Below are 19,459 nucleotides of genomic sequence, written 5' to 3'. Positions count from 1 at the left end.
ACAGTTTGAATAAAGCCCAAAAAAATAATTTGCAGCCTAGAATGGACTGCCTACCTTTTGTGTGTGTTTATTTACATTCTAGTGTTTAAAGAGATCGCTGATGTTCCAGTTCCATGGAGGGAAATTCTGACAGACGCTGCTGCCAGAGGGAGCCATTTGTAGATGGTCTTTTATGCTCTGAGTTTTCTTCTTTTTAGTTAAAAAAAAAATACAGGTTTACTTAGGATATTACTTGCTCGGTTTTCTTTCCAGTAGCGTAAATTCTGCCCAGTGTATGGGCATGTGAGAAGGCAAGGGCGAGGGGGACAAGCAGGAAAGGGACTCAGTTCTCCAGTGTAATACAAATATATTTTATTGCAAACACACAGAATCCAAAAGTGATCAAAGTGTAGACAGTCAAGGAAACCAACTTCCTACAGCTTCATTATAGCAAAGTGATGTTTCTGTAAGATGAGTGCAAGTCAGTTCACCCAGTCTTTGAGCACTTCTGCACACTAAGAGGTCAATATTCAATGCCATACGCAGCTATATTCTAGTCGCATAAATCAGGGACGGGGAGGCGTTTCCAGGAGGAGCGGAGTTAGCCGCATAAGTTATAGTATGCGGCTGACCTGATAATCGGAGCTAGCCATTTAAGTTATGCCGCTAACTGTGGTTGGACCATAGGGCTGTCCAAAAGTTAGCCGGTTATACATATCTTGGTAACTTTAGAATAGCTGGGTATATTCAGGGGTGCGACGGCGCCCCTGGATATACCTTGCTAGCTAGCCGGATATGTTTATCCGGCTAGCTAGTCAAGCTGCACAAAGGCTGAAAATGGACCCCCAAATTTGTAATTAATTGCATTTGTATTACACTGGATGACTCATCTTATTGATGGAACCATATACAGGTTCTTCCCTTTTGTCGTCTTACCTTTTTTTCTTTCTTCCTTCCATGTGAAAGAGGATAGGAACTTGGAGATGACCGGAGATCACCCAAACATAACTTACCTGGTGTGTTCCTTTTAGTCATGTTTTCTATTCTATGCGGCCCTGGTTGGTCAGTGTAACTGGTAAGCAGCAGTAGGACTTTCTTCTCTGCTGTGTAATGAGGCATCATCAAACTTGGGGCTGCTACATTACAGCGGTGTTGGACCTTGCTCTTAAAACCTTTCTTAGGAACAAATAAGCATAAGGACCTCACAGACATGCACATAAAATATATATGAACACACTATGCTAATCCTATGCTTACATCACCTTTGTTTCAGAGAGAAAATGTAAAACAAGAAGAGTTATTTCTTCACCCAAACAGCCATGTTTTATTGAACCAATTTTGGATTTAAAAATAATGAACAAGTATATTTGTCAACGTACTAAATCAAAGAGTTGCATTACATTCTGAAACTGCTGGGAGTGTTTAATTAAGTTTTGCTTGATGAAGACAAACCTATTTCCAGTGTAAGCCTGGATACAGAATTATCTTTCTTTGCTAATGGCTGAGGATTATGAAGACACATTTGTTTACCAAGCGCACTAAACATTTGAATAGATATTTGTCATTATAGGATGTGATTCAACAGATACTTAGAGTCCGATTTCTTAAGGCTTCTTTCCTTTTTTGTGTATATAATTAGCTCTCACCTTTTCATTGGTAGTTTAAGGTGAGTCACATTCAGGTACAGTAGGTATTACCCTGTCCCCAGAGGGCTTACAATCTAAGGAGCTCACATTTACTATGCTGTGATATTTTATCGCAGGAAAGGACGAATACGGCAGGCGGACGTTCCTGCAGTATTTTCCCCACCCATGCCAAAAATATTGCAGAGGCTTCTGCATGATATTTTTCTCACAAAATAACTCTGAAGAAAAAATTTTGCAGGGGAAACAGGAGAAGCATGCAGTGGCGGTCCTCTTTGATCGAGGCTGCCATCGTCTTAAAGGGTCACCAGTGGCCCAAATTACCCCCTCCCACCATGTAAAAATCCTCCCTGGGGTCTGGGTAGCCCCCCCACCCATCCATCACTCCCTCCGCCTGTCGAGGTGGCTCAGCTAGGGAAAAATGTAAATAGAATAAAAACGTTGCATGCCAACAGCATCCTCCCTTCTGAAACCCCCATCCTTGTCAACAAAAGTAACTCTCCCATCCAAACCCTTCCCCCTCATTAGTACCCCCTATCCAAAATCCTGTTCCTCCTGACCCCTGACCCTAGCCCACCCTCCGGACCCCCAACCTTAGAATAGGTCCCTGGTAATCTAATGGGGCCTGGAGTGCCCCTTTGGCTCTGGACTGCTTGCCGCCATCCGGGTCCCAATAGACAATCAGGGACACCGTAAGATTTCAAGGGACCTATTCTAAGGTGAGGAAGTCCGAAGGTGGGCTAGGGTCTCCCTTATACCAGGAATGGGGGGTTTGAATTGAGGGGAAAACTGATGGGGAGGCATTTGAACCGGGGGGAGGGGCTACTTTTGTTGACAAGGGTGGATTTGGGGGAGCATTGTGCAATTTTTGTATTCTGTTTTGTTATGTTTTTCCACTGCTGGGCTGCCTCAACAGGCTGGAGGGGTAGGAGACTAGGATTTTGCATGTTGGCAGAAGTGGGCTTATGTTGGCTACTGGTGGCCCTTTAAACTTTGGCACTGGAGCATCAGGACGTGCATTAATATTCCAATGCTTGAGGAAAAGTTAACTATAACTCCTGAGTTGTAGCTAACTTTTCGGGAAAATAACGCAGCTTGCGTTATTTACGGCAAGCCTTGTTATTTCATTTGCATGAAATTAGGTAGGAATAAACTGCTTTGCATGTATTTGAAAATGTTGTGCATGCAAATCAGTTCATTTAAATAAGAGGCAGCTTTATAGGGAAAATATTGCATGATATCACCACAATAAATGCATATTGTGTGATAAACACTGTTTTTTTGCATGTTATATGCTTAATGCAGCTTAGTAAATATAACCCTAAGTGTGTACCTGAAGTAATGGAGGTTAAAGTGATTTTCCCAAGGTCACAAGGCACAGCTTTCTTACTTCTTAGCTTACTGCTCTAACCACAAGGCTACTCTTTCACTCCGTTCTATGTCTATTGGGGAAAATGCTTATTTAATCAGTAAATGTTATAAATATGACATTATTCTGATTATATTTTTAACTTACATGTACAATTATACTGTTCTGGGATTCAAATACATTGATGCAATAGAACAGTGTTTCCCAAACCTGTCCTGGAGAACCCCCTCCCTCCCCCCACCAGTCAGGTTTTCAGGATATCCACAATGAATATGCATGAGAGAAAATTTGCATGCTATGGAGGCAGCATACAAATTTTCTCTCATGCATATTCATTGTGGATATCCTGGAAACCTAACTATGGGTCCTCCAGGACAGGTTTGGGAACCTCTAGAATAGATCATTTTGAGTTGTCATCAGGGTTACATTCCTAACTGTTTTTGATGTACAGTATCTGATATCATCAAGGTAGCTGGACAGTTTTACTCAGGACAAAACAAACCTATCAGGTATTAATTTAGCACCTTCTTCAAAAGAGTGGGATTCATTTTTGTCATAAATAGAACATTTAATGGTTATTCATTAGACATATTTATTCTGAATATTCATTTATGAGAGGAGGGCTTTCCATAACTAAGTGGTTTATTTACCAAACTGTGAAAATATCACAGTATTCACTAACCTATGATACCAAATACCACAGGTTTGTGAATCTGCAGTATTGTTCCCTGTGGTAAAATATCACCCTGATTCCACTTCTTGCTATAGTGATCCCACATCACAGGGCCATCATCTTTTCAAGAGGATGGTGCTCCCCTCTCTTCCGGCAGAGTAAAAACCTCAAGACCTCCTTTTCTACCTGGGCCCACCCTCCAGAACCTCCCCAAACCACTTTCAGAAAGTTCCCTGGTGGCTAGTAGGTTGTCAGAGTGCCCCTTATGCATTTAGCTCCAGCCATTGTATTGGCAAACTGGCAAATTGGCAAAAATCAAGAACAAAAATCAGTTAGGTCTGAAGATGTGGTAGGCCTGATTGACAAACTGAAGAGTAGTAAATCACCTGGACCAGATGGTATACACCCCAGAGTTCTGAAGGAACTAAAAAATGAAATTTCAGACCTATTAGTAAAAATTTGTAACTTATCATTAAAATCATCCATTGTACCTGAAGACTGGAGGATAGCAAATGTAACCCCAATATTTAAAAAGGGCTCCAGGGGCGATCCGGGAAACTACAGACCGGTTAGCCTGACTTCAGTGCCAGGAAAAATAGTGGAAAGTGTTATAAACATCAAAATCACAGAACATATAGAAAGACATGGTTTAATGGAACAAAGTCAGCATGGCTTTACCCAGGGCAAGTCTTGCCTCACAAATCTGCTTCACTTTTTTGAAGGAGTTAATAAACATGTGGATAAAGGTGAACCGGTAGATATAGTATACTTGGATTTTCAGAAGGCGTTTGACAAAGTTCCTCATGAGAGGCTTCTAGGAAAAGTAAAAAGTCATGGGATAGGTGGCGATGTCCTTTCGTGGATTGCAAACTGGCTAAAAGACAGGAAACAGAGAGTAGGATTAAATGGGCAATTTTCTCAGTGGAAGGGAGTGGACAGTGGAGTACCTCAGGGTTCTGTGTTGGGACCCTTACTGTTCAATATATTTATAAATGATCTGGAAAGAAATACGACGAGTGAGATAATCAAATTTGCAGATGACACAAAATTGTGCAGAGTAGTTAAATCACAATCTGCTTGTGATAATTGCAGGAAGACCTTGTGAGACTGGAAAATTGGGCATCCAAATGGCAAATGAAATTTAATGTGGATAAGTGCAAGGTGATGCATATAGGGAAAAATAACCCATGCTATAATTACACGATGTTGGGTTCCATATTAGGTGCTACAACCCAAGAAAGAGATCTAGGTGTCATAGTGGATAACACATTGAAATCGTCGGTTCAGTGTGCTGCGGCAGTCAAAAAAGCAAACAGAATGTTGGGAATTATTAGAAAAGGAATGATGAATAAACGGAAAATGTCATAATGCCTCTGTATCACTCCATGGTGAGACCGCACCTTGAATACTGTGTACAATTCTGGTCGCCGCATCTCAAAAAAGATATAATTGCGATGGAGAAGGTACAGAGAAGGGCTACCAAAATGATAAGGGGAATGGAACAACTCCCCTATGAGGAAAGACTAAAGAGGTTAGGACTTTTCAGCTTGGAGAAGAGACGACTGAGGGGGGATATGATAGAGGTGTTTAAAATCATGAGAGGTCTAGAACGGGTAGATGTGAATCGGTTATTTACTCTTTCGGATAGTAGAAGGACTAGGGGACACTCCATGAAGTTAGCATGGGGCACATTTAAAACTAATCGGAGAAAGTTCTTTTTACTCAACGCACAATTAAACTCTGGAATTTGTTGCCAGAGAATGTGGTTCGTGCAGTTAGTATAGCTGTGTTTAAAAAAGGATTGGATAAGTTCTTGGAGGAGAAGTCCATTACCTGCTATTAAGTTCACTTAGAGAATAGCCACTGCCATTAGCAATGGTTACATGGAATAGACTTAGTTTTTGGGTACTTGCCAGGTTCTTATGGCCTGGATTGGCCACTGTTGGAAACAGGATGCTGGGCTTGATGGACCCTTGGTCTGACCCAGTATGGCATTTTCTTATGTTCTTATGTTCTTATCTAGTCATGGGCAAGTCATCACAAAGCCCATCTCCAAGTGACTTATCTTCCGGGAATCTAGAACATCTTTGTGGTCCAACTCAACATAGTATTTACAACTGTATGAGTAGTCCCTGAATCAAGAGATTGTGGAAAACTTGTTCAGTCACTGGGGAGTGCTAGAGATCAATCTGTTCACTGCAGAAGACAATAGAAAGATCAAGAGGTTCTGTTCCATGCATCTGAGCAGATACAGATCAGCTCCCGATGCTTTTGTGCTAGAATGGAGCATCGGTCTACTCTATGCATACCTAGAAATGCCTCTCATCATCAGGATTACACAAAAGGTCCTTTGGAAAAAGGCAAGGGTAATCCTCATGGCACCAGCCTGGCCATGACAAGTGTGGTATCCATATCTCGTACAGCTGACATTCAGTCTCTGGTTCAATTGGGACTTCTCTGACTTTAATCACATAGGAGTAAGGCAGGCTCTGATATAATAACCTGCCAGTGCTATAGCTTGCATGTTGGAACATGCAGTACTGTCTTCCATGCTCCTTCCCAAACAGAAGGAAGATGTTTTGATTTCTGCCAGGCAACCTTCAATCAGAAAAGTCTATGGCTTCAAATGGAAGATGTTTTCGATTTGGTGTAGGACTAGCCACCTGGTCCCCTTCTCATGTGGCCCAAGGGTCTAGCTTCAGCAACTATCTTTATTCTTGTCCTCAGGCCTTAGCACCTAGTCAGTGAAGGTTCATCTCTGTGTCATTGTGGTGTATCACCAGCAAGAAGAAAGGGCTCCAATTTCTTTTCACCTCCTGGTATAAAGATGGTATAAAAGGTCTGTGGTATTCCAAGCCTCTGGTCAGGAATCCTCCAGTGCCTTTGGACCTCAATGTAGTCCTAACTCAACTCATGAATCCTCCATTCAAACCTTTCGAGTCAGTGAACATGACGTTTCTTACCTGGAAAGTATTGTTTCTCACATAGATGTTGGAAAGAGGGGGGCACTGGGGGCAAGTCCCCCCCCCTTCCCATTCTTTGGGACACTACCAGCAACAACTGCTCCCCTCTTCCCTTCTAAATTTCGATTGGGCTCCCTACTTACGAAGCACATTGGGAAGCTGAAAAGTAGAAGAGAGTGAGACCTCTTCTGGCTAGAGTGCTGCAGGAGAGTGCTGTGCTTGCTGGTCTGGCACCCTCCCTCCTTGGAACAGGATTTGCTGATTCAGTCTCTCCCCTCTCCTCCCCCCTCTAGGGAAGCTTATGACATCACAGACAAGTTGCCTCAGCTGGAAGGAGAACAAATCACAGCCAACAAAAAAAAAAAAAGGCAGGAGTTGCAACTTTATTATCACCTTCTGACAGGCTGACAGAATCAGAAGAACAGAAGACAAAGAGAGGGATGTGTTTTATCATCAGTAATGGTTTTTCTTGCTGCTGTGCTGCTGGGAGTCAGGGGAAAGTTCTCTGCCCTGCTAGTCAGGCCTCTGTGTTAGCTGGCTGGGCTGATGTCGGAGAAGGGCAGTGCAATGGGCCATTGACAGAGGAAATGGAGGCTGTGAATGCCTGAAGAGGATGGAAGAAATGTAAAGGTGGCTGCTGCAGGCTGGGAAAGGGCTGGCAACTAGCTGCAGAACTTTGCATGATGATGCTGTAGTGCACTCAGTTACCAAATCCAGAGGAGGAGATACTCGCTAGCGCTAAATGACCACATGAGCAGCAGTAGAAGCATGTATGTGTGCATGTCAGAGCATCTGAGAAAAGTGTGTGCGTCTGTGTCTGAGAGTGTGTATCAGTGCCTGAGAATGTCTCAGAAAGTGTGTGTGACTGCGATAATGCGAGTATGTTTGTGTCAGTTTCTGAGAGAGAAAGAGAGAGAATGTGTGTGAGCCACCCCTCTTTCCCTACCAATTTTAGGATTACCAGCTATGCTGACCCCACTGCAGCAACATGGTTTTAGCTACTTTTTACCGAATCTGGAGACTTTTTATAGTGGATCCAGTGATTTTCTTCAAAGAAAGGTTGGCAACACTATATAGGTGTCTGAATAGGATGGGCCACCTGTTGTGTTGGAGGTGGACCCTTGGGCCGAGGTGGGGTTGACGCAACCCGTACGTGAGAACCTACAGTCCCCACCATCAGCAGGTGGAGTGGGCTGAATGTAGAGGCCGCTGGAGCTTCACCTATACCAGCCCTCATTCCCCGCAGGTTGAGCCTTTGGGTGCTGGAGCCGGCAGGACTTAGGTGGGCCTCGAGGTTAGTTTGTGAGAGTAGTTGGTTCAACCCAGAGACAGCAGTTGATAGATGGTGTAGTCCTACCCTGGAATGGGTACAGTACTGGAACTCGGGCGCCAATGGAACGGAGAGTAACTGGAGGCGCTCGAGCAAAGATAGGCCAGAGCCTGGTAAGTCCACATCCAGGGAATAGGTTAGGAGAAGCGTCAAGGGCAGGCTTGGATCTGAGCCTGTGGCAAGCAGAGGTCCTGGCAAGCAATGAAGAATTCTGAACTCGGAGAAGTCTATAGCGTAGTCAATTAAGGCGATGGTCTGATCAGGGATAAGTCTGGCGTAGTCAGGCGTAGCAGAGGTCTGGGTCTGGAGATAGGCTGTAGCATAGTCCAACAAAGCAAAGTCGATATCCGTAGAGTCAGTCCAAAACATAGACGGGTAGGAACAATGAAGACAAGAACCAGGAATATGAAGGTCAGGAACAAGGAATAGAGAGGATTCTCTATCAGCAACGAGTACTCGGAGTATGAGGAGACCTGTTGCAAAGGCAACGCTATGGAGCGAGGCCTGAGCTTAAATACACTGGAGAGTCTGACATAAACATCCAGGGCTGCGGCCAGGTTCCCGCCGCGGGCCCTTTAAAAGAATTAGCGATGCACGCGCGCCTAGGAAGGGGCGCGGCACGGGTGGTGGCGTCTCTCCACGGGCCACACGGAGAGGCCTGACGAGCAATGGCATCTTGACTGGCAACACTGGGGACCATGGCAGAGCTGGAGGCACGGGGACGGCCAGAGGTCAGAGCCAGCGGCCCACCACCACAAGCGAGGAGGAGCCAGGAGCTGGAGTCCATGCAAGAAGGTGGAGCTGTGCTGCAGGTCTGCCGTGGATGGCACGCGTACCACCACCCAGGCCCTGACCCTTCCAACTTTATCTCAGGGGCAGGCCATCCCTGCATGCGGGCAGAAAGAAGATCCCAGCTGCAGTGACAGTGCCTCTGCCAAATGATGACCCACCCGTGGAGTTCCCACCCCTACAGGCAAGAAGAGGATCATTATGGCAGTGGGGGATGGTATCATGCACACGGTGTAGAAGACCCAGTGGGTGGGTGGGGTGTGAGGGAAGAGAAGTGAAGGAGTGAAAGAATGAGAATGTATGTGTGTGCAAAGAGTAGATGGGACTGGAGAGGATCAGTGAGTGAGAGACAGAGTCTGGCTTGTTGCAGTTTCCAATTCAGTTTTTGTCTGCATGTTTCTATTTATACTTTTATGTTCTCTTTATTGTGTATTTGGTGAGGGTCTGTGTATATTCAGCTGCTGTATAGTTTCTGTAAAGGGATCTATAGCAGCCTGGCTTGTTCTGTTTTCCCTAATAGGATGTGTACTGGTATTTTAGGACCTGCAGTAATATTTGCAGTGTTGCATTTTCATGGGTCGAGTTCTTACTGCTTGAATGCTGGCAGTTAGTGTTGTTTTGGTATGGGAGGTTTAGTATTTTGTAACTGTAGTTCAGTTTACTTATGACTTTCTGAAGGCCAAGTCCAAGCCCAACATATCTTACAATAGGTCTGATACCATATGGGTGCCAAGTGTCTTTTGCAGGGTTTCCTCTTTGGCACCACAGCAGTGTATATAAATATAATATACATGTTGTTGTAAGAGATAATTTTACCTTAGAAGACTGTACTTTGAATGTCCTTTTCATGTAAATCCTATGATAAATGCAAAATTATTAATTATGTGTGTTGTGGGCAGGGGAGTGAAAGGCTGGAGGATTCACCTAGGGTGCCTAATATCCTTGTATTGACCCTGAGAAAGTTCACCACACTCAAGCCCTCACCATTCACCCATCTCCCACTTCTCCAGGGGGCAAATGCTGGGACGACATATCGAGGTGATCTTGGATGTTCTTTTTAAGCAGGCAAGTGGTATCTAAACAATTAGGACTGATTAGGTATCTTTAGACCACATTTTCTTGGTCTCTGAGTACATCTGTTGTTAGTCAATGATCTCTCTCTCCATACATAGTACAGAAAAGTCACCTAATACTGACACTTCTATTAGTAATGCTGTTTTTTTCTCAGAAGCAGGCCATGCCTGCCCACAGGCAAAAAGAAGACCCTAGTGGTTTTCTAGCATCAAGTATTTTATTGGTAAGTGTAGGAATGAAAAATTCAAATCTGTAATTTATGCAAAGAATGTATGTAAGAAAGAATGACATTAATAGTAAATGTAATGTAAGAAATTGGCAGTTGGGGTGGAGTTAGGGGCGGGGCTTGGATGCCCCCCAACCAAAAAGATGTACCACTGCCCCTGGTTTCTCATGGCTGCTGCTTTGGCACGAAGAGTAAGTGATCTATAGGCTATGGTTTCATATTACCATATCTTTAGTTTTTTCATCATAGGGTGATTTTATGAACTCATCCTAAGTTCCTTTTCAAAAATGGTAACTGCATTTCATAACAATCAAGCCATTGAGCTACCTACATTCTTTCCAAAAGAGAAAAGGTTTTTCACTTTTTGGAATGTAAGAGAGCCCTGATGTATTATCTAAAAATGGTAGGGGGGTCTCCATCAAATGACTTAGTAGGAGAGGTTGAAGGACCAAAACATGTATACCCTGGAGGAGAGGAGGTGCAGGGGCGATACGATACAGAGCTTCAAATACCTGAAAGGTTTTAATGATGCACAATCGACAAACCTTCTCCATTGGAAAGAAATCAGTAGAACTAGGGGACACATAATGAAACTTCAAGGAGGATGACTCAGAAACAAGGTCAGGACATATTTCTTCATGGAGAGGCTGGTGGATGCCTGGAATGCACTTCCAGAGGAGGTGGTGAAGACAAAAACGGTGGAAGATTTCAAAGGGGCAGGAGATAAACACTGTGGTTCCCTAAAGGCTAGAGGATGGAAATGAAGAAAAGAGTGCATGGGGGTCACTTGCTGGTGTGGCGATTACTACCCTTAACCAATAAGCCTTCATACTGTTGATGCAACTCCATTATTGCTCTCTGCTTTAATGGTAGAGGGAAAAGGGGAATTAGATTCAGACAGCAACCAACAAGGACATTAAATTTTAAGGTCTGGGAAATCAAATAAGCATTTATTTTTATTTATTTAAAAGTTTTTATATACCGTGAATTGGTCAGAATTCTGACCATCTAGACGGTTTACAATTAACATACATAATTAAAATAACAATACAAATAAAACATAACATATACTACGTTTCCAACATTGATTAATGAGGGTCTGTTGAGGGAGCAGGAGTAACTTGCTGATTTGGCTGTTTCTACCCTTAACCAATAAGCCTAATAATTTTGATGCATCTCCAACATTGCTCTCTGCTTCATTGGCAGAGAGAAAGGGGGAATTGGATTCATACAGTGACCAACAAGGGCCTTGACTTTTACGGACTGGGGAAACGCGTATGGGGGTAACTTTCTGATGTGGTGATTACTACCCTTAACCAATAAGTCTTGATACTGTTGATGCAACTCAAACATTGCTTTTTGCTTCAACGGCAAGGTATAACGGGAAATTCGATTCAAACAGCAACCAGTGAGGGCCCTGACTTTTACAGTGTGGGAAACTAATAAGCATGGGGTAGCCTACAAGGTGCAGCAGATATTACCATAAGCTTATTGGGAGACTGGATGGACCATTTGGTCCTTTTCTGCTGTCATTTCTATGTTTCTATGTTCTAAAAGAGACTCAGCCTCACCATCAAGCTTCTCATCTATTCATGTCCTTTGATCCTAATAGATGGGAATGATAATTCTAAACAAACTCTGTCCAGTTGGCTAGTGGGCTATATATTGCATTATTATGTACTGGCTGGTATATAGATTACAGAATTTATCAAGGCACTTCAAGTGAGAGTCATGGCAACTTCAGTGGTTCACCTTGGGGCCACTTCCATTGAAGATGGAAGCTACTACTTGATCATCTGTTCAAACTTTCTCATCCCACTACAGTCTTGACAGCATTTCCTGAGGTGACCATAACATTGGGCAAGCAGTTTTGAGTAGTAGTCTGCTCTCCACTAGGTGGGACTAAAAAAACAGCAAGGAAGGTTGCTTAATAAAGCCGTGAGAGCAACAGTACACAATAAGCAACCAAATGTCCGATCTTGTAGAGGTTTATTGTGTACAAATCAAATGCATATTGCCTTTAACTATAAAAAGTTACCATGAGTGCCATACATTTATCTAATTTATGGCACTCATGGTAACTTTTTATAGTTAAAGGCAATATGCATTTGATTTGTACTGTTTTACCTGTTTAGCTGGTGTTTACTGACTTTACTGTGCTTATTTTATGGTGCTGGTTTTACTATTTATTGGTTTATTTATTTCACTTCCATATAATCCCATGTTACCATTTTATATGTTCATTTTACATGTTCATTTTAAATGTTTGTTTATTATATGTTTTTATCAGTCTTATTCATTTTTATATTTCTAATGTCATTTATTGTATGTTTTAGCCCCTGATGCAGCCCTACTGAAAGAGGGCGAAACTCGGCTGGAGTCGGGCTCTATTGCGTATATTTGCACACAATAAACCTCTACAAGATCAGACATTTGGTTGCTTATTGTGTACTGTTGCTCTCCACTAGGTGGGGCCATGTTGTCTTTAAATAAGTGCTTCAACTGTGCAAACTGTAACTTGGGACTCCTGCTGCATTATGACTAATTCATGCCTTGTTTTTCAATGAAGAAAGCAAGTTTGCTTACCTATATACAGAGTTCTCCATTGACAGCAGGAGGAATCAGCCGTACTTAATACCTGACTACCTCAGTAAAGTTTAAGTTCTGGAAGAGTCCAAGGGGGCTCATGAAACAGTGTGCATGTACAGGAACTACCGCACATGCTCAGTACAGTCTTTACTGAGCTCTGTGAGTTTGTTTCATGTCTGGGCCATCAGATGACATCACCCACACACACATCATGGCAGATTCATCCTGCTGTCTAGTGAGAACCCTGTTCACAGGTAAGCATATTAGCTTTATTTTCAATGCTTATATACAAATACACAGGCTGATGCAATAAGAGACGCGCACACTCAGTCACATCTCTTGGGAGCTTGATGCAATACTTAAATGAGCTGCTACATTAAAAATGCCGTGTTAGGGAGGAGACTGTGCGTCCCTAGCAATCGAATGCATTGGGCACCCACAGTTGCAACGGGCGCTCAATACCACTGTCCATTTTATCCTGCTTCAGGTTGATTTCACCCAATATATACGCACAATATATATATACGCACAATATATACGAACAATAACAAGTATTTAAGTATCACAATGATACCAAGTAGGAAGACCCGCAGAGGACAGTATTTTTTTAAATTTCTCCTGAGCCCTTGACTTGCAGATTGATTTAACACCAGCTCCGGGGCTGGAGTTAAATTTGCCGTGTTAAAAAGCGCGCATTTGGTCACCCAGCGATTTTCTGTTTTTGGGGTGGGTAAAAGCTAATAGCCTCACCTATGCGTTTGTATGGGTGAGTGTTTCGGACGCGCTAATCTCCTTATTGCACCGGGTGCCAAAATGCGCATATAGCTGTGCCCTGGGCTGGACGCACTTTACTGCATCGGCCGCACAGTAGGAAAAAGGTGGATGAAAGGATGATTTCAAGCCAGATTTACTATTGTGTCACAATGGAAATTGCAGCCGCTGATTTCTCACTGGCACAAGTAGGTCCACGACATAGTGGTTATTGAAAAGCTGATACTTTCTCTCTTCGCAAGAAGTCAATTTTATATGACAGAATCTGGGAGTCTTACTGGAAATGTCTAGCTGGTAGAGGTAGGAGAACTCTCGGCTGAGGCTTGGGAGGGTTTAGCATGTGTTCAGTACCAGGTTGCCAGCATTGCTCTACTAATTGGCCTATCTATACCTCTGTTCTTTTTTCCTTTGTTTTTATAATTAAGACCGAATTTTCAAATGGCCGTACACATAAAAATCAGGACTTACGCGCGTGGCCTGACCTCGCATGCATCGTGCGCATTTTCAAAAGGGTCCGGCCACGCGCGTAAGTCCCGATATGTTCACAAGTGCCAGGCCCTGAAAAAAGGGGCGGGACGAAGGCTGGCCGCTGTCCCGGGGAAGCGCACGCCAGCAGTCAGCTGGTGTGCGCAAACTACTTCTGCTCCAGGGGAGCAGTAAGTAATAAAACAAAAAAAAACATAAGTTGCTGGGAAGGGTTTAGGGGATGGGGATGAGAGGGGAAGAGGGAGGGAGTTTAGGTAGGGGGATAGGGAAATTCCCTCCCAGTCCGCTCCTTAATTGGAGCGGACTGGGAGGAACTGGGGGAGGCTCTATTGTGTCACCGTGTGTAGTGAGCAAAAATCCACCCCCCCCCCCCCCGCACACACCGCCTACACATGCACGTGTAGATTTTAAAATCCAGCGCACATGTGCACGGCCATCCTATTTTATAACATGCACGCACCAGCGCACACATACTATAAAATCGGCGCGCACATGGACGCGCGCATGTTTTAAAATCTACCCCTTATTGTACATTGTGACCAAGTTCTCAATGCTTGTTTCTAAGTTATATCTGGTTGATATAGTGTCTTTTGATTTTGAGCATATCTGCCTTTCTGTTTAAATAAAAAGTTTTTAAAAAAAAGATGATTCCAGCTCTTTGCTATACAAAACTGAACTAGAGGCTTGCGAGGTTCAGCGCATTCTTTTTGCATTGGTGAATTTTTAATGGCAGTGTTCATGCGATCCTTGAACGGATAGAAAATTGCAGGTTCCCATCTCTGAAAGGGTGTAAATTAAATTTGCAATCAGTTCGGTTTATGTTTCGCCTTTCAGGCACTTCAAAGCGAATTACATTCAGATACTGTGGGGTAAAGATCAAACACAGATGGATCCAGTGACAGAAAGAAGTGCAGGTTTCTAAGATTGCTTTTCCTGGCAAATAAAAGGATCTCTGAGAAAGGGGGGAAACTCCCCCCCCTCCCCAATATCAGCCTTCACCTGTGGGTAGCTCTTTGTTTCCCTTTCACGACTGCTTGTGATCTGCACCTGTTGCCTATATGGTGAGACGAGCAGGGATTGATAGCCCAGCAACAATACTCAAGTCAGAATCCCACGTGACTGGGTCAAACACACGGTCATCCAAAGGTCATGGCCAGGTTAACAAGTCAAGGCTGGCAAGCCTCCACGTTGTTGTTTTCTCTTCCTCCTTAATCTCCCCCCCCCCCCCCCCCCGTCAACACCTCCCCTTTCCCTCTTGCTCCCCCTCCCCTGGTCTATGTAACAGACCAACAAAATTCCTTTATGATAAGACTGCAAGCACTGGTTTGCATTTTATTGAATGCAAGGCAGACAGTTAAACAAAATGCCCTGTTACACGTAAAGAGAGTTTTAACAAGTCAGTTTTTCAAGTGACGAGTGCCAGTTATAAAATTTGTAGTGGGGTGCAATGTAACTCTTTTCTCCTGTGCAGCTCGAAAGATGATGAGAAACAGACTTTTTGTATTTTTACAGACTAGACATAAACTTGAGATGATCCACAGTATATGGTTACTCCTCCCCCCCCCCCCCCCCCGAAATGTTTAGAGGCTTATAAATAACTTTGACAGTGACATACACACACACGTTGGAGCTGCAGAGAATCTGGTTCTAATTACTTGTACTTTGGTTGAACTTTGGTGCTTCCTTTGACGTTCTGCCTGATGTATGTGAGCTGTGTGTCTTGCACTCCTGCAGTGAATTCATACAAAAAAAAAAAAAAAAAGAACGAAGGAGGCAAATCCACACCGGCTCTTTCCCGATGCCAAAAAAAGAGGAAGAAGTCTAAAAAAATGTTTTGACCAAATGCAACACTCCTCTGCTCACCCTAATTAGTTGGAATTGCTCCTTCCCTCTGGGGGAACCTGTGCTAAGTGCCATAATTCCCCCTTTGGCTTTCCAGGAAATGCCTTTTGGTTGACAGCCTTTTTTTTTTTTGAGATCTCTGTTGCTGGAAGGAGCACACAGCAGCCTTCAGTTTTCTGAAGGGAAGTGCTAGTAGAGTGGTTGCCGTCTTCATCCATTTGAATGCGATACCACTTGAAAGTGATACCTTTTTGTTAGACTGACTGAGAGAGTGATGTAATAACGTGCCTTTTCATTTTCAAAGGCACACAAACATTATGTAATCTGTTGAGATTTGCGGATCAGCGGAATATAAATTTTGTTAATAAATAAAAAATAGCAAATAATGCATGTAACTGCATGGCAAATATCTTCTGTTGCTTGCTTGTTTTGCTTATGTTATTTTGTGCATGCAAACAGAAAACATATGCATATTCGTTAATGAGCTGAAGAGTTGTGCATATCAACTCATTAATTATTTTTGTACAGTTAATGTTTTCACGTTCAAATGCAGAAGAGCAGTTTTACTTTTTTGCAAAGCTTAAACACACCTTCATGAGGTGTTTTCCCCACAAACATAATTGGCAAAATATGCAATTGGACCAGAATCGCAACAAAAATGTTTTGCGTTCTCATGCTGTTCCCTGATAACCCTCTGCTGCTCCTTAATGTTTCTTCACTAACCTTTGGGAGCGAAATCTCCCTTCTCATTAGGTCAAAACCAAAAGGAGCTGAGGTTCAGTTGAAATAAGAGGAATTTTCTATCTACCTGACTCTAATCATCAACAGCATACAATACCTAAATCTGTCAACGTGGTTTAAGGGAATGGAAAATTTGATCTTACTAAACACACACTGTGCCTTTCTTTATCCGCTACTTTATCTAACCCTTTATAAAAAAAAAAATTCCAAACATTTTGGGAATTGTGAAGGGACCTATTGTTTGAGATGTTCTGTCAACATGCGTGGCACTAGTTTGTTGTACCTACAGCCGGCTGCTCCTTGCTCAGGTGAATTCCATTTTAGGCCATGTGGTGTGTCCCCTGCTGATGGCAGCAGGGTAAAAGTGTTTTCCTTTGCTTTTCATGCAGGGAAGCCATTCAGGTCATATTGGGACTGCTTTAACTACTCCACCCTTCCACATTTATATAACCCTATCCACCAGCACCACGTTTGTTTGCACAGAGCTATGAAAAGCAACCCATTGATGAAGGAGAAGAGCTAATTCAAATAAAAAGTGATTGCAGATCTTTCTTGTAAAGAATAGAGCTGACTAGGTGTACTTTCCTTTATGACATGTGTACATGGGTTCAAACAGAGGTAAAGCATTAAAAAAGAGAGAGATTATTTTTGTGGCCCTTTTGCTTTTGTCTATCTTATGCAATTGTTATACAGATCCTGTCTTGCTTTGCAAGTAGGTCTGCTGCAGACTACTTCTCAGCAGTTTCCTTTGCTGACTCTGCTTTTGCATTCACCAACAGATCATAAAATCTAATCTAATTTCTTGCAAGTAAAGCAAGGTCCTTGCAGTTCTGCTGAGGTTTGACCAAGCTCTATTGCACAAATGGAGAGCAGAGATTTTTCTTTCTTTTTTAAATTTTCCCTCTCTCCATTAGTTGCTGCTTTTAGTTTGGCATTTAACCATAAAAATTCAGAATTGGATTAAAATTATTCCTTAAAAGACTCCCTTCCCACCTGGAGATTACATCAGGATGGCAAAAGAGTGGTTTTATTGGCTAACACAACTCTTTTTCTCTTGTGGAAGTCTGAAGACAGTTCTTTTGGGCCCAGGTAGACTGAATGAGTTAATGCATACTGTATTGTCTGCCAAGGCTTCAGAGCTGAGATGCTATAATTTTATCATTCTGTAGGCTGATTGTAAACATCTAAAATGCAAATTCTAGCAAGTAAGCAGCAAAGTATTTAAAAACCTCTTCAGGGCATTTGATGATTCTAACTTTAATTTGAAGGGACTAATAGATTATTGATTTAGTCTCTGGACAAATTCGTACACCGTGTCTGTCTTAAATCCTGAAAATCACTGTTGAAGGTTTTATTATTTTGGAGCCCTTTTTCACTCAGAACAAAAAAATTCAATAAACTTTATAAAGCATGCAGTTGTTCTTTGACAGTATGGTAACGGATTTAGCTAAAATTGGGTGTTAATGCAGGTTCAATGGCAAAGAAATATTCTGTTTTCTTTATCACCCAATTTTCTTCTCAAAACAGTACCATTGTCAACAATTTAGCCACATCAACACAGCTTAGATTTATATAGCAAATATACTCATTCCGCATGAAAAATCCACTAAAGTGGTTTTGCTTATTTCCTCCTTTGCAGCAATTGAAACACAGAGTACAAGTTCTGAAGAGCTGGTCCCCAGTCCTCCATCCCCACTCCCTCCCCCTCGTGTTTACAAGCCCTGTTTTGTCTGTCAGGACAAATCATCTGGATACCACTATGGAGTCAGTGCTTGTGAGGGCTGTAAGGTGAGTACCAGAACCAACCAATATAATATTGACATATATAGAAGTGCACACCCGTGGAAATGGTGTTTTACTATCCAGACATATAGTGTACCCTGATTGGCATTACAGTTCCTGGGTAACACTGTTTCAAAAAACACTGCAGTCAAAAGTGGTGTTTTCTGAAATGGTAGCACCCAAGAAGACTGTAATGTTAAAACATTGTGGCTGATGAGATCTAAGACATGGGTTTTCTCTGGGGTTTGCTCCTATTCTTTGAAATGCAGTCAAAGAAATTGGCAGCCGCCTGCATTTTTTGCCATATGTTAAAGAAACTTGGTTATTTGTTCAGTTAAGCAGTGCATAGTTTCTTTGGATTAGCAAATGGATCTTAAGTCTCCGCGAGGATGTCTTGAGTTAAGATAGTTTGGTCTCCTATGAACAATCTGGTTGTTAGATTACAAAGAGGACAGTATTAAGCCTCTATCGGGCTGAGCAAGATAGCCAGATAAAATTATGCTGTCTCGCTTGGCTAAGATAAACAGTGGCACAGCCACACCACTGAATATATTTGGCTATTTTATAGTTAGCCAGATAAGTTTATCCGGCTAACTATAGGGCAGCGAAATAGCTAACCTAAACTTATCAGCTATGCCGGATAAGGCTGGAAATCATCATTTATCTGGCTAAGGCCTAGGTTTTTCATTCCGCTATAAACATAGTGGAAGGAAGAGCTGCGGCCAAAAAAGGGATGGGGAGGGGGGCAATAGTGTGCATCTGGCTGCAACGTGGCAGTGCGCTTTTGCCCACCGCGGTTGCGGCCACGGCACACACTATCACCCCCATAGCACCCTTGCAAAAAGTGTAGCTATTTCCGGTGCTACTGCTGGCGATGATGTGTAAAACATTATCACCCGCAATGCAACTGGGCCCAAAATGTTTTTAAACCCCACCCAAACCCCTCCCCTTTCCCTCATTTAAATTTCATCAGCGCGATGCGGTCGTTATCGCGCGCATTAGGGTGTATCGCACACGATAAGGCCTTAATGCACGCAATAACGGCCCGTCACGTTTTGAAAAATGACCCTGTGAGTTAGCTAGATAAATAGCTCCAGCCAGGAATGCCCCCCTCACTTATCCATCTAACTGCTTAGCCAGATAAACAGCCTGCTAAGTGGTGGCTGCTCAGTGCAGCCGTATAGCCATACAATGCCATTTAG

General features: G+C 42.9%; 1 protein-coding gene across 3 annotated transcripts in view; it reads left to right on the top strand.

Moving 5' to 3' along the window:
• RARB (retinoic acid receptor beta) overlaps positions 1–19,459 on the top strand; it is a 399,229-nt gene that overhangs the window by 33,650 nt on the left and 346,120 nt on the right. For all 3 annotated transcript variants that reach the window (XM_029589452.1, XM_029589450.1, XM_029589449.1), the window contains exon 2: positions 18,115–18,263. In XM_029589452.1, coding sequence (XP_029445312.1) covers positions 18,115–18,263 — 149 coding nt within the window. The remainder of the gene's footprint in view (positions 1–18,114; positions 18,264–19,459) is intronic.

Source organism: Rhinatrema bivittatum, chromosome 2 (assembly GCF_901001135.1).
Source record: "Rhinatrema bivittatum chromosome 2, aRhiBiv1.1, whole genome shotgun sequence".
In the NCBI taxonomy this organism is placed as follows: domain Eukaryota; kingdom Metazoa; phylum Chordata; class Amphibia; order Gymnophiona; family Rhinatrematidae; genus Rhinatrema; species Rhinatrema bivittatum.
This window is presented reverse-complemented; position numbering and strand designations above follow the sequence as displayed.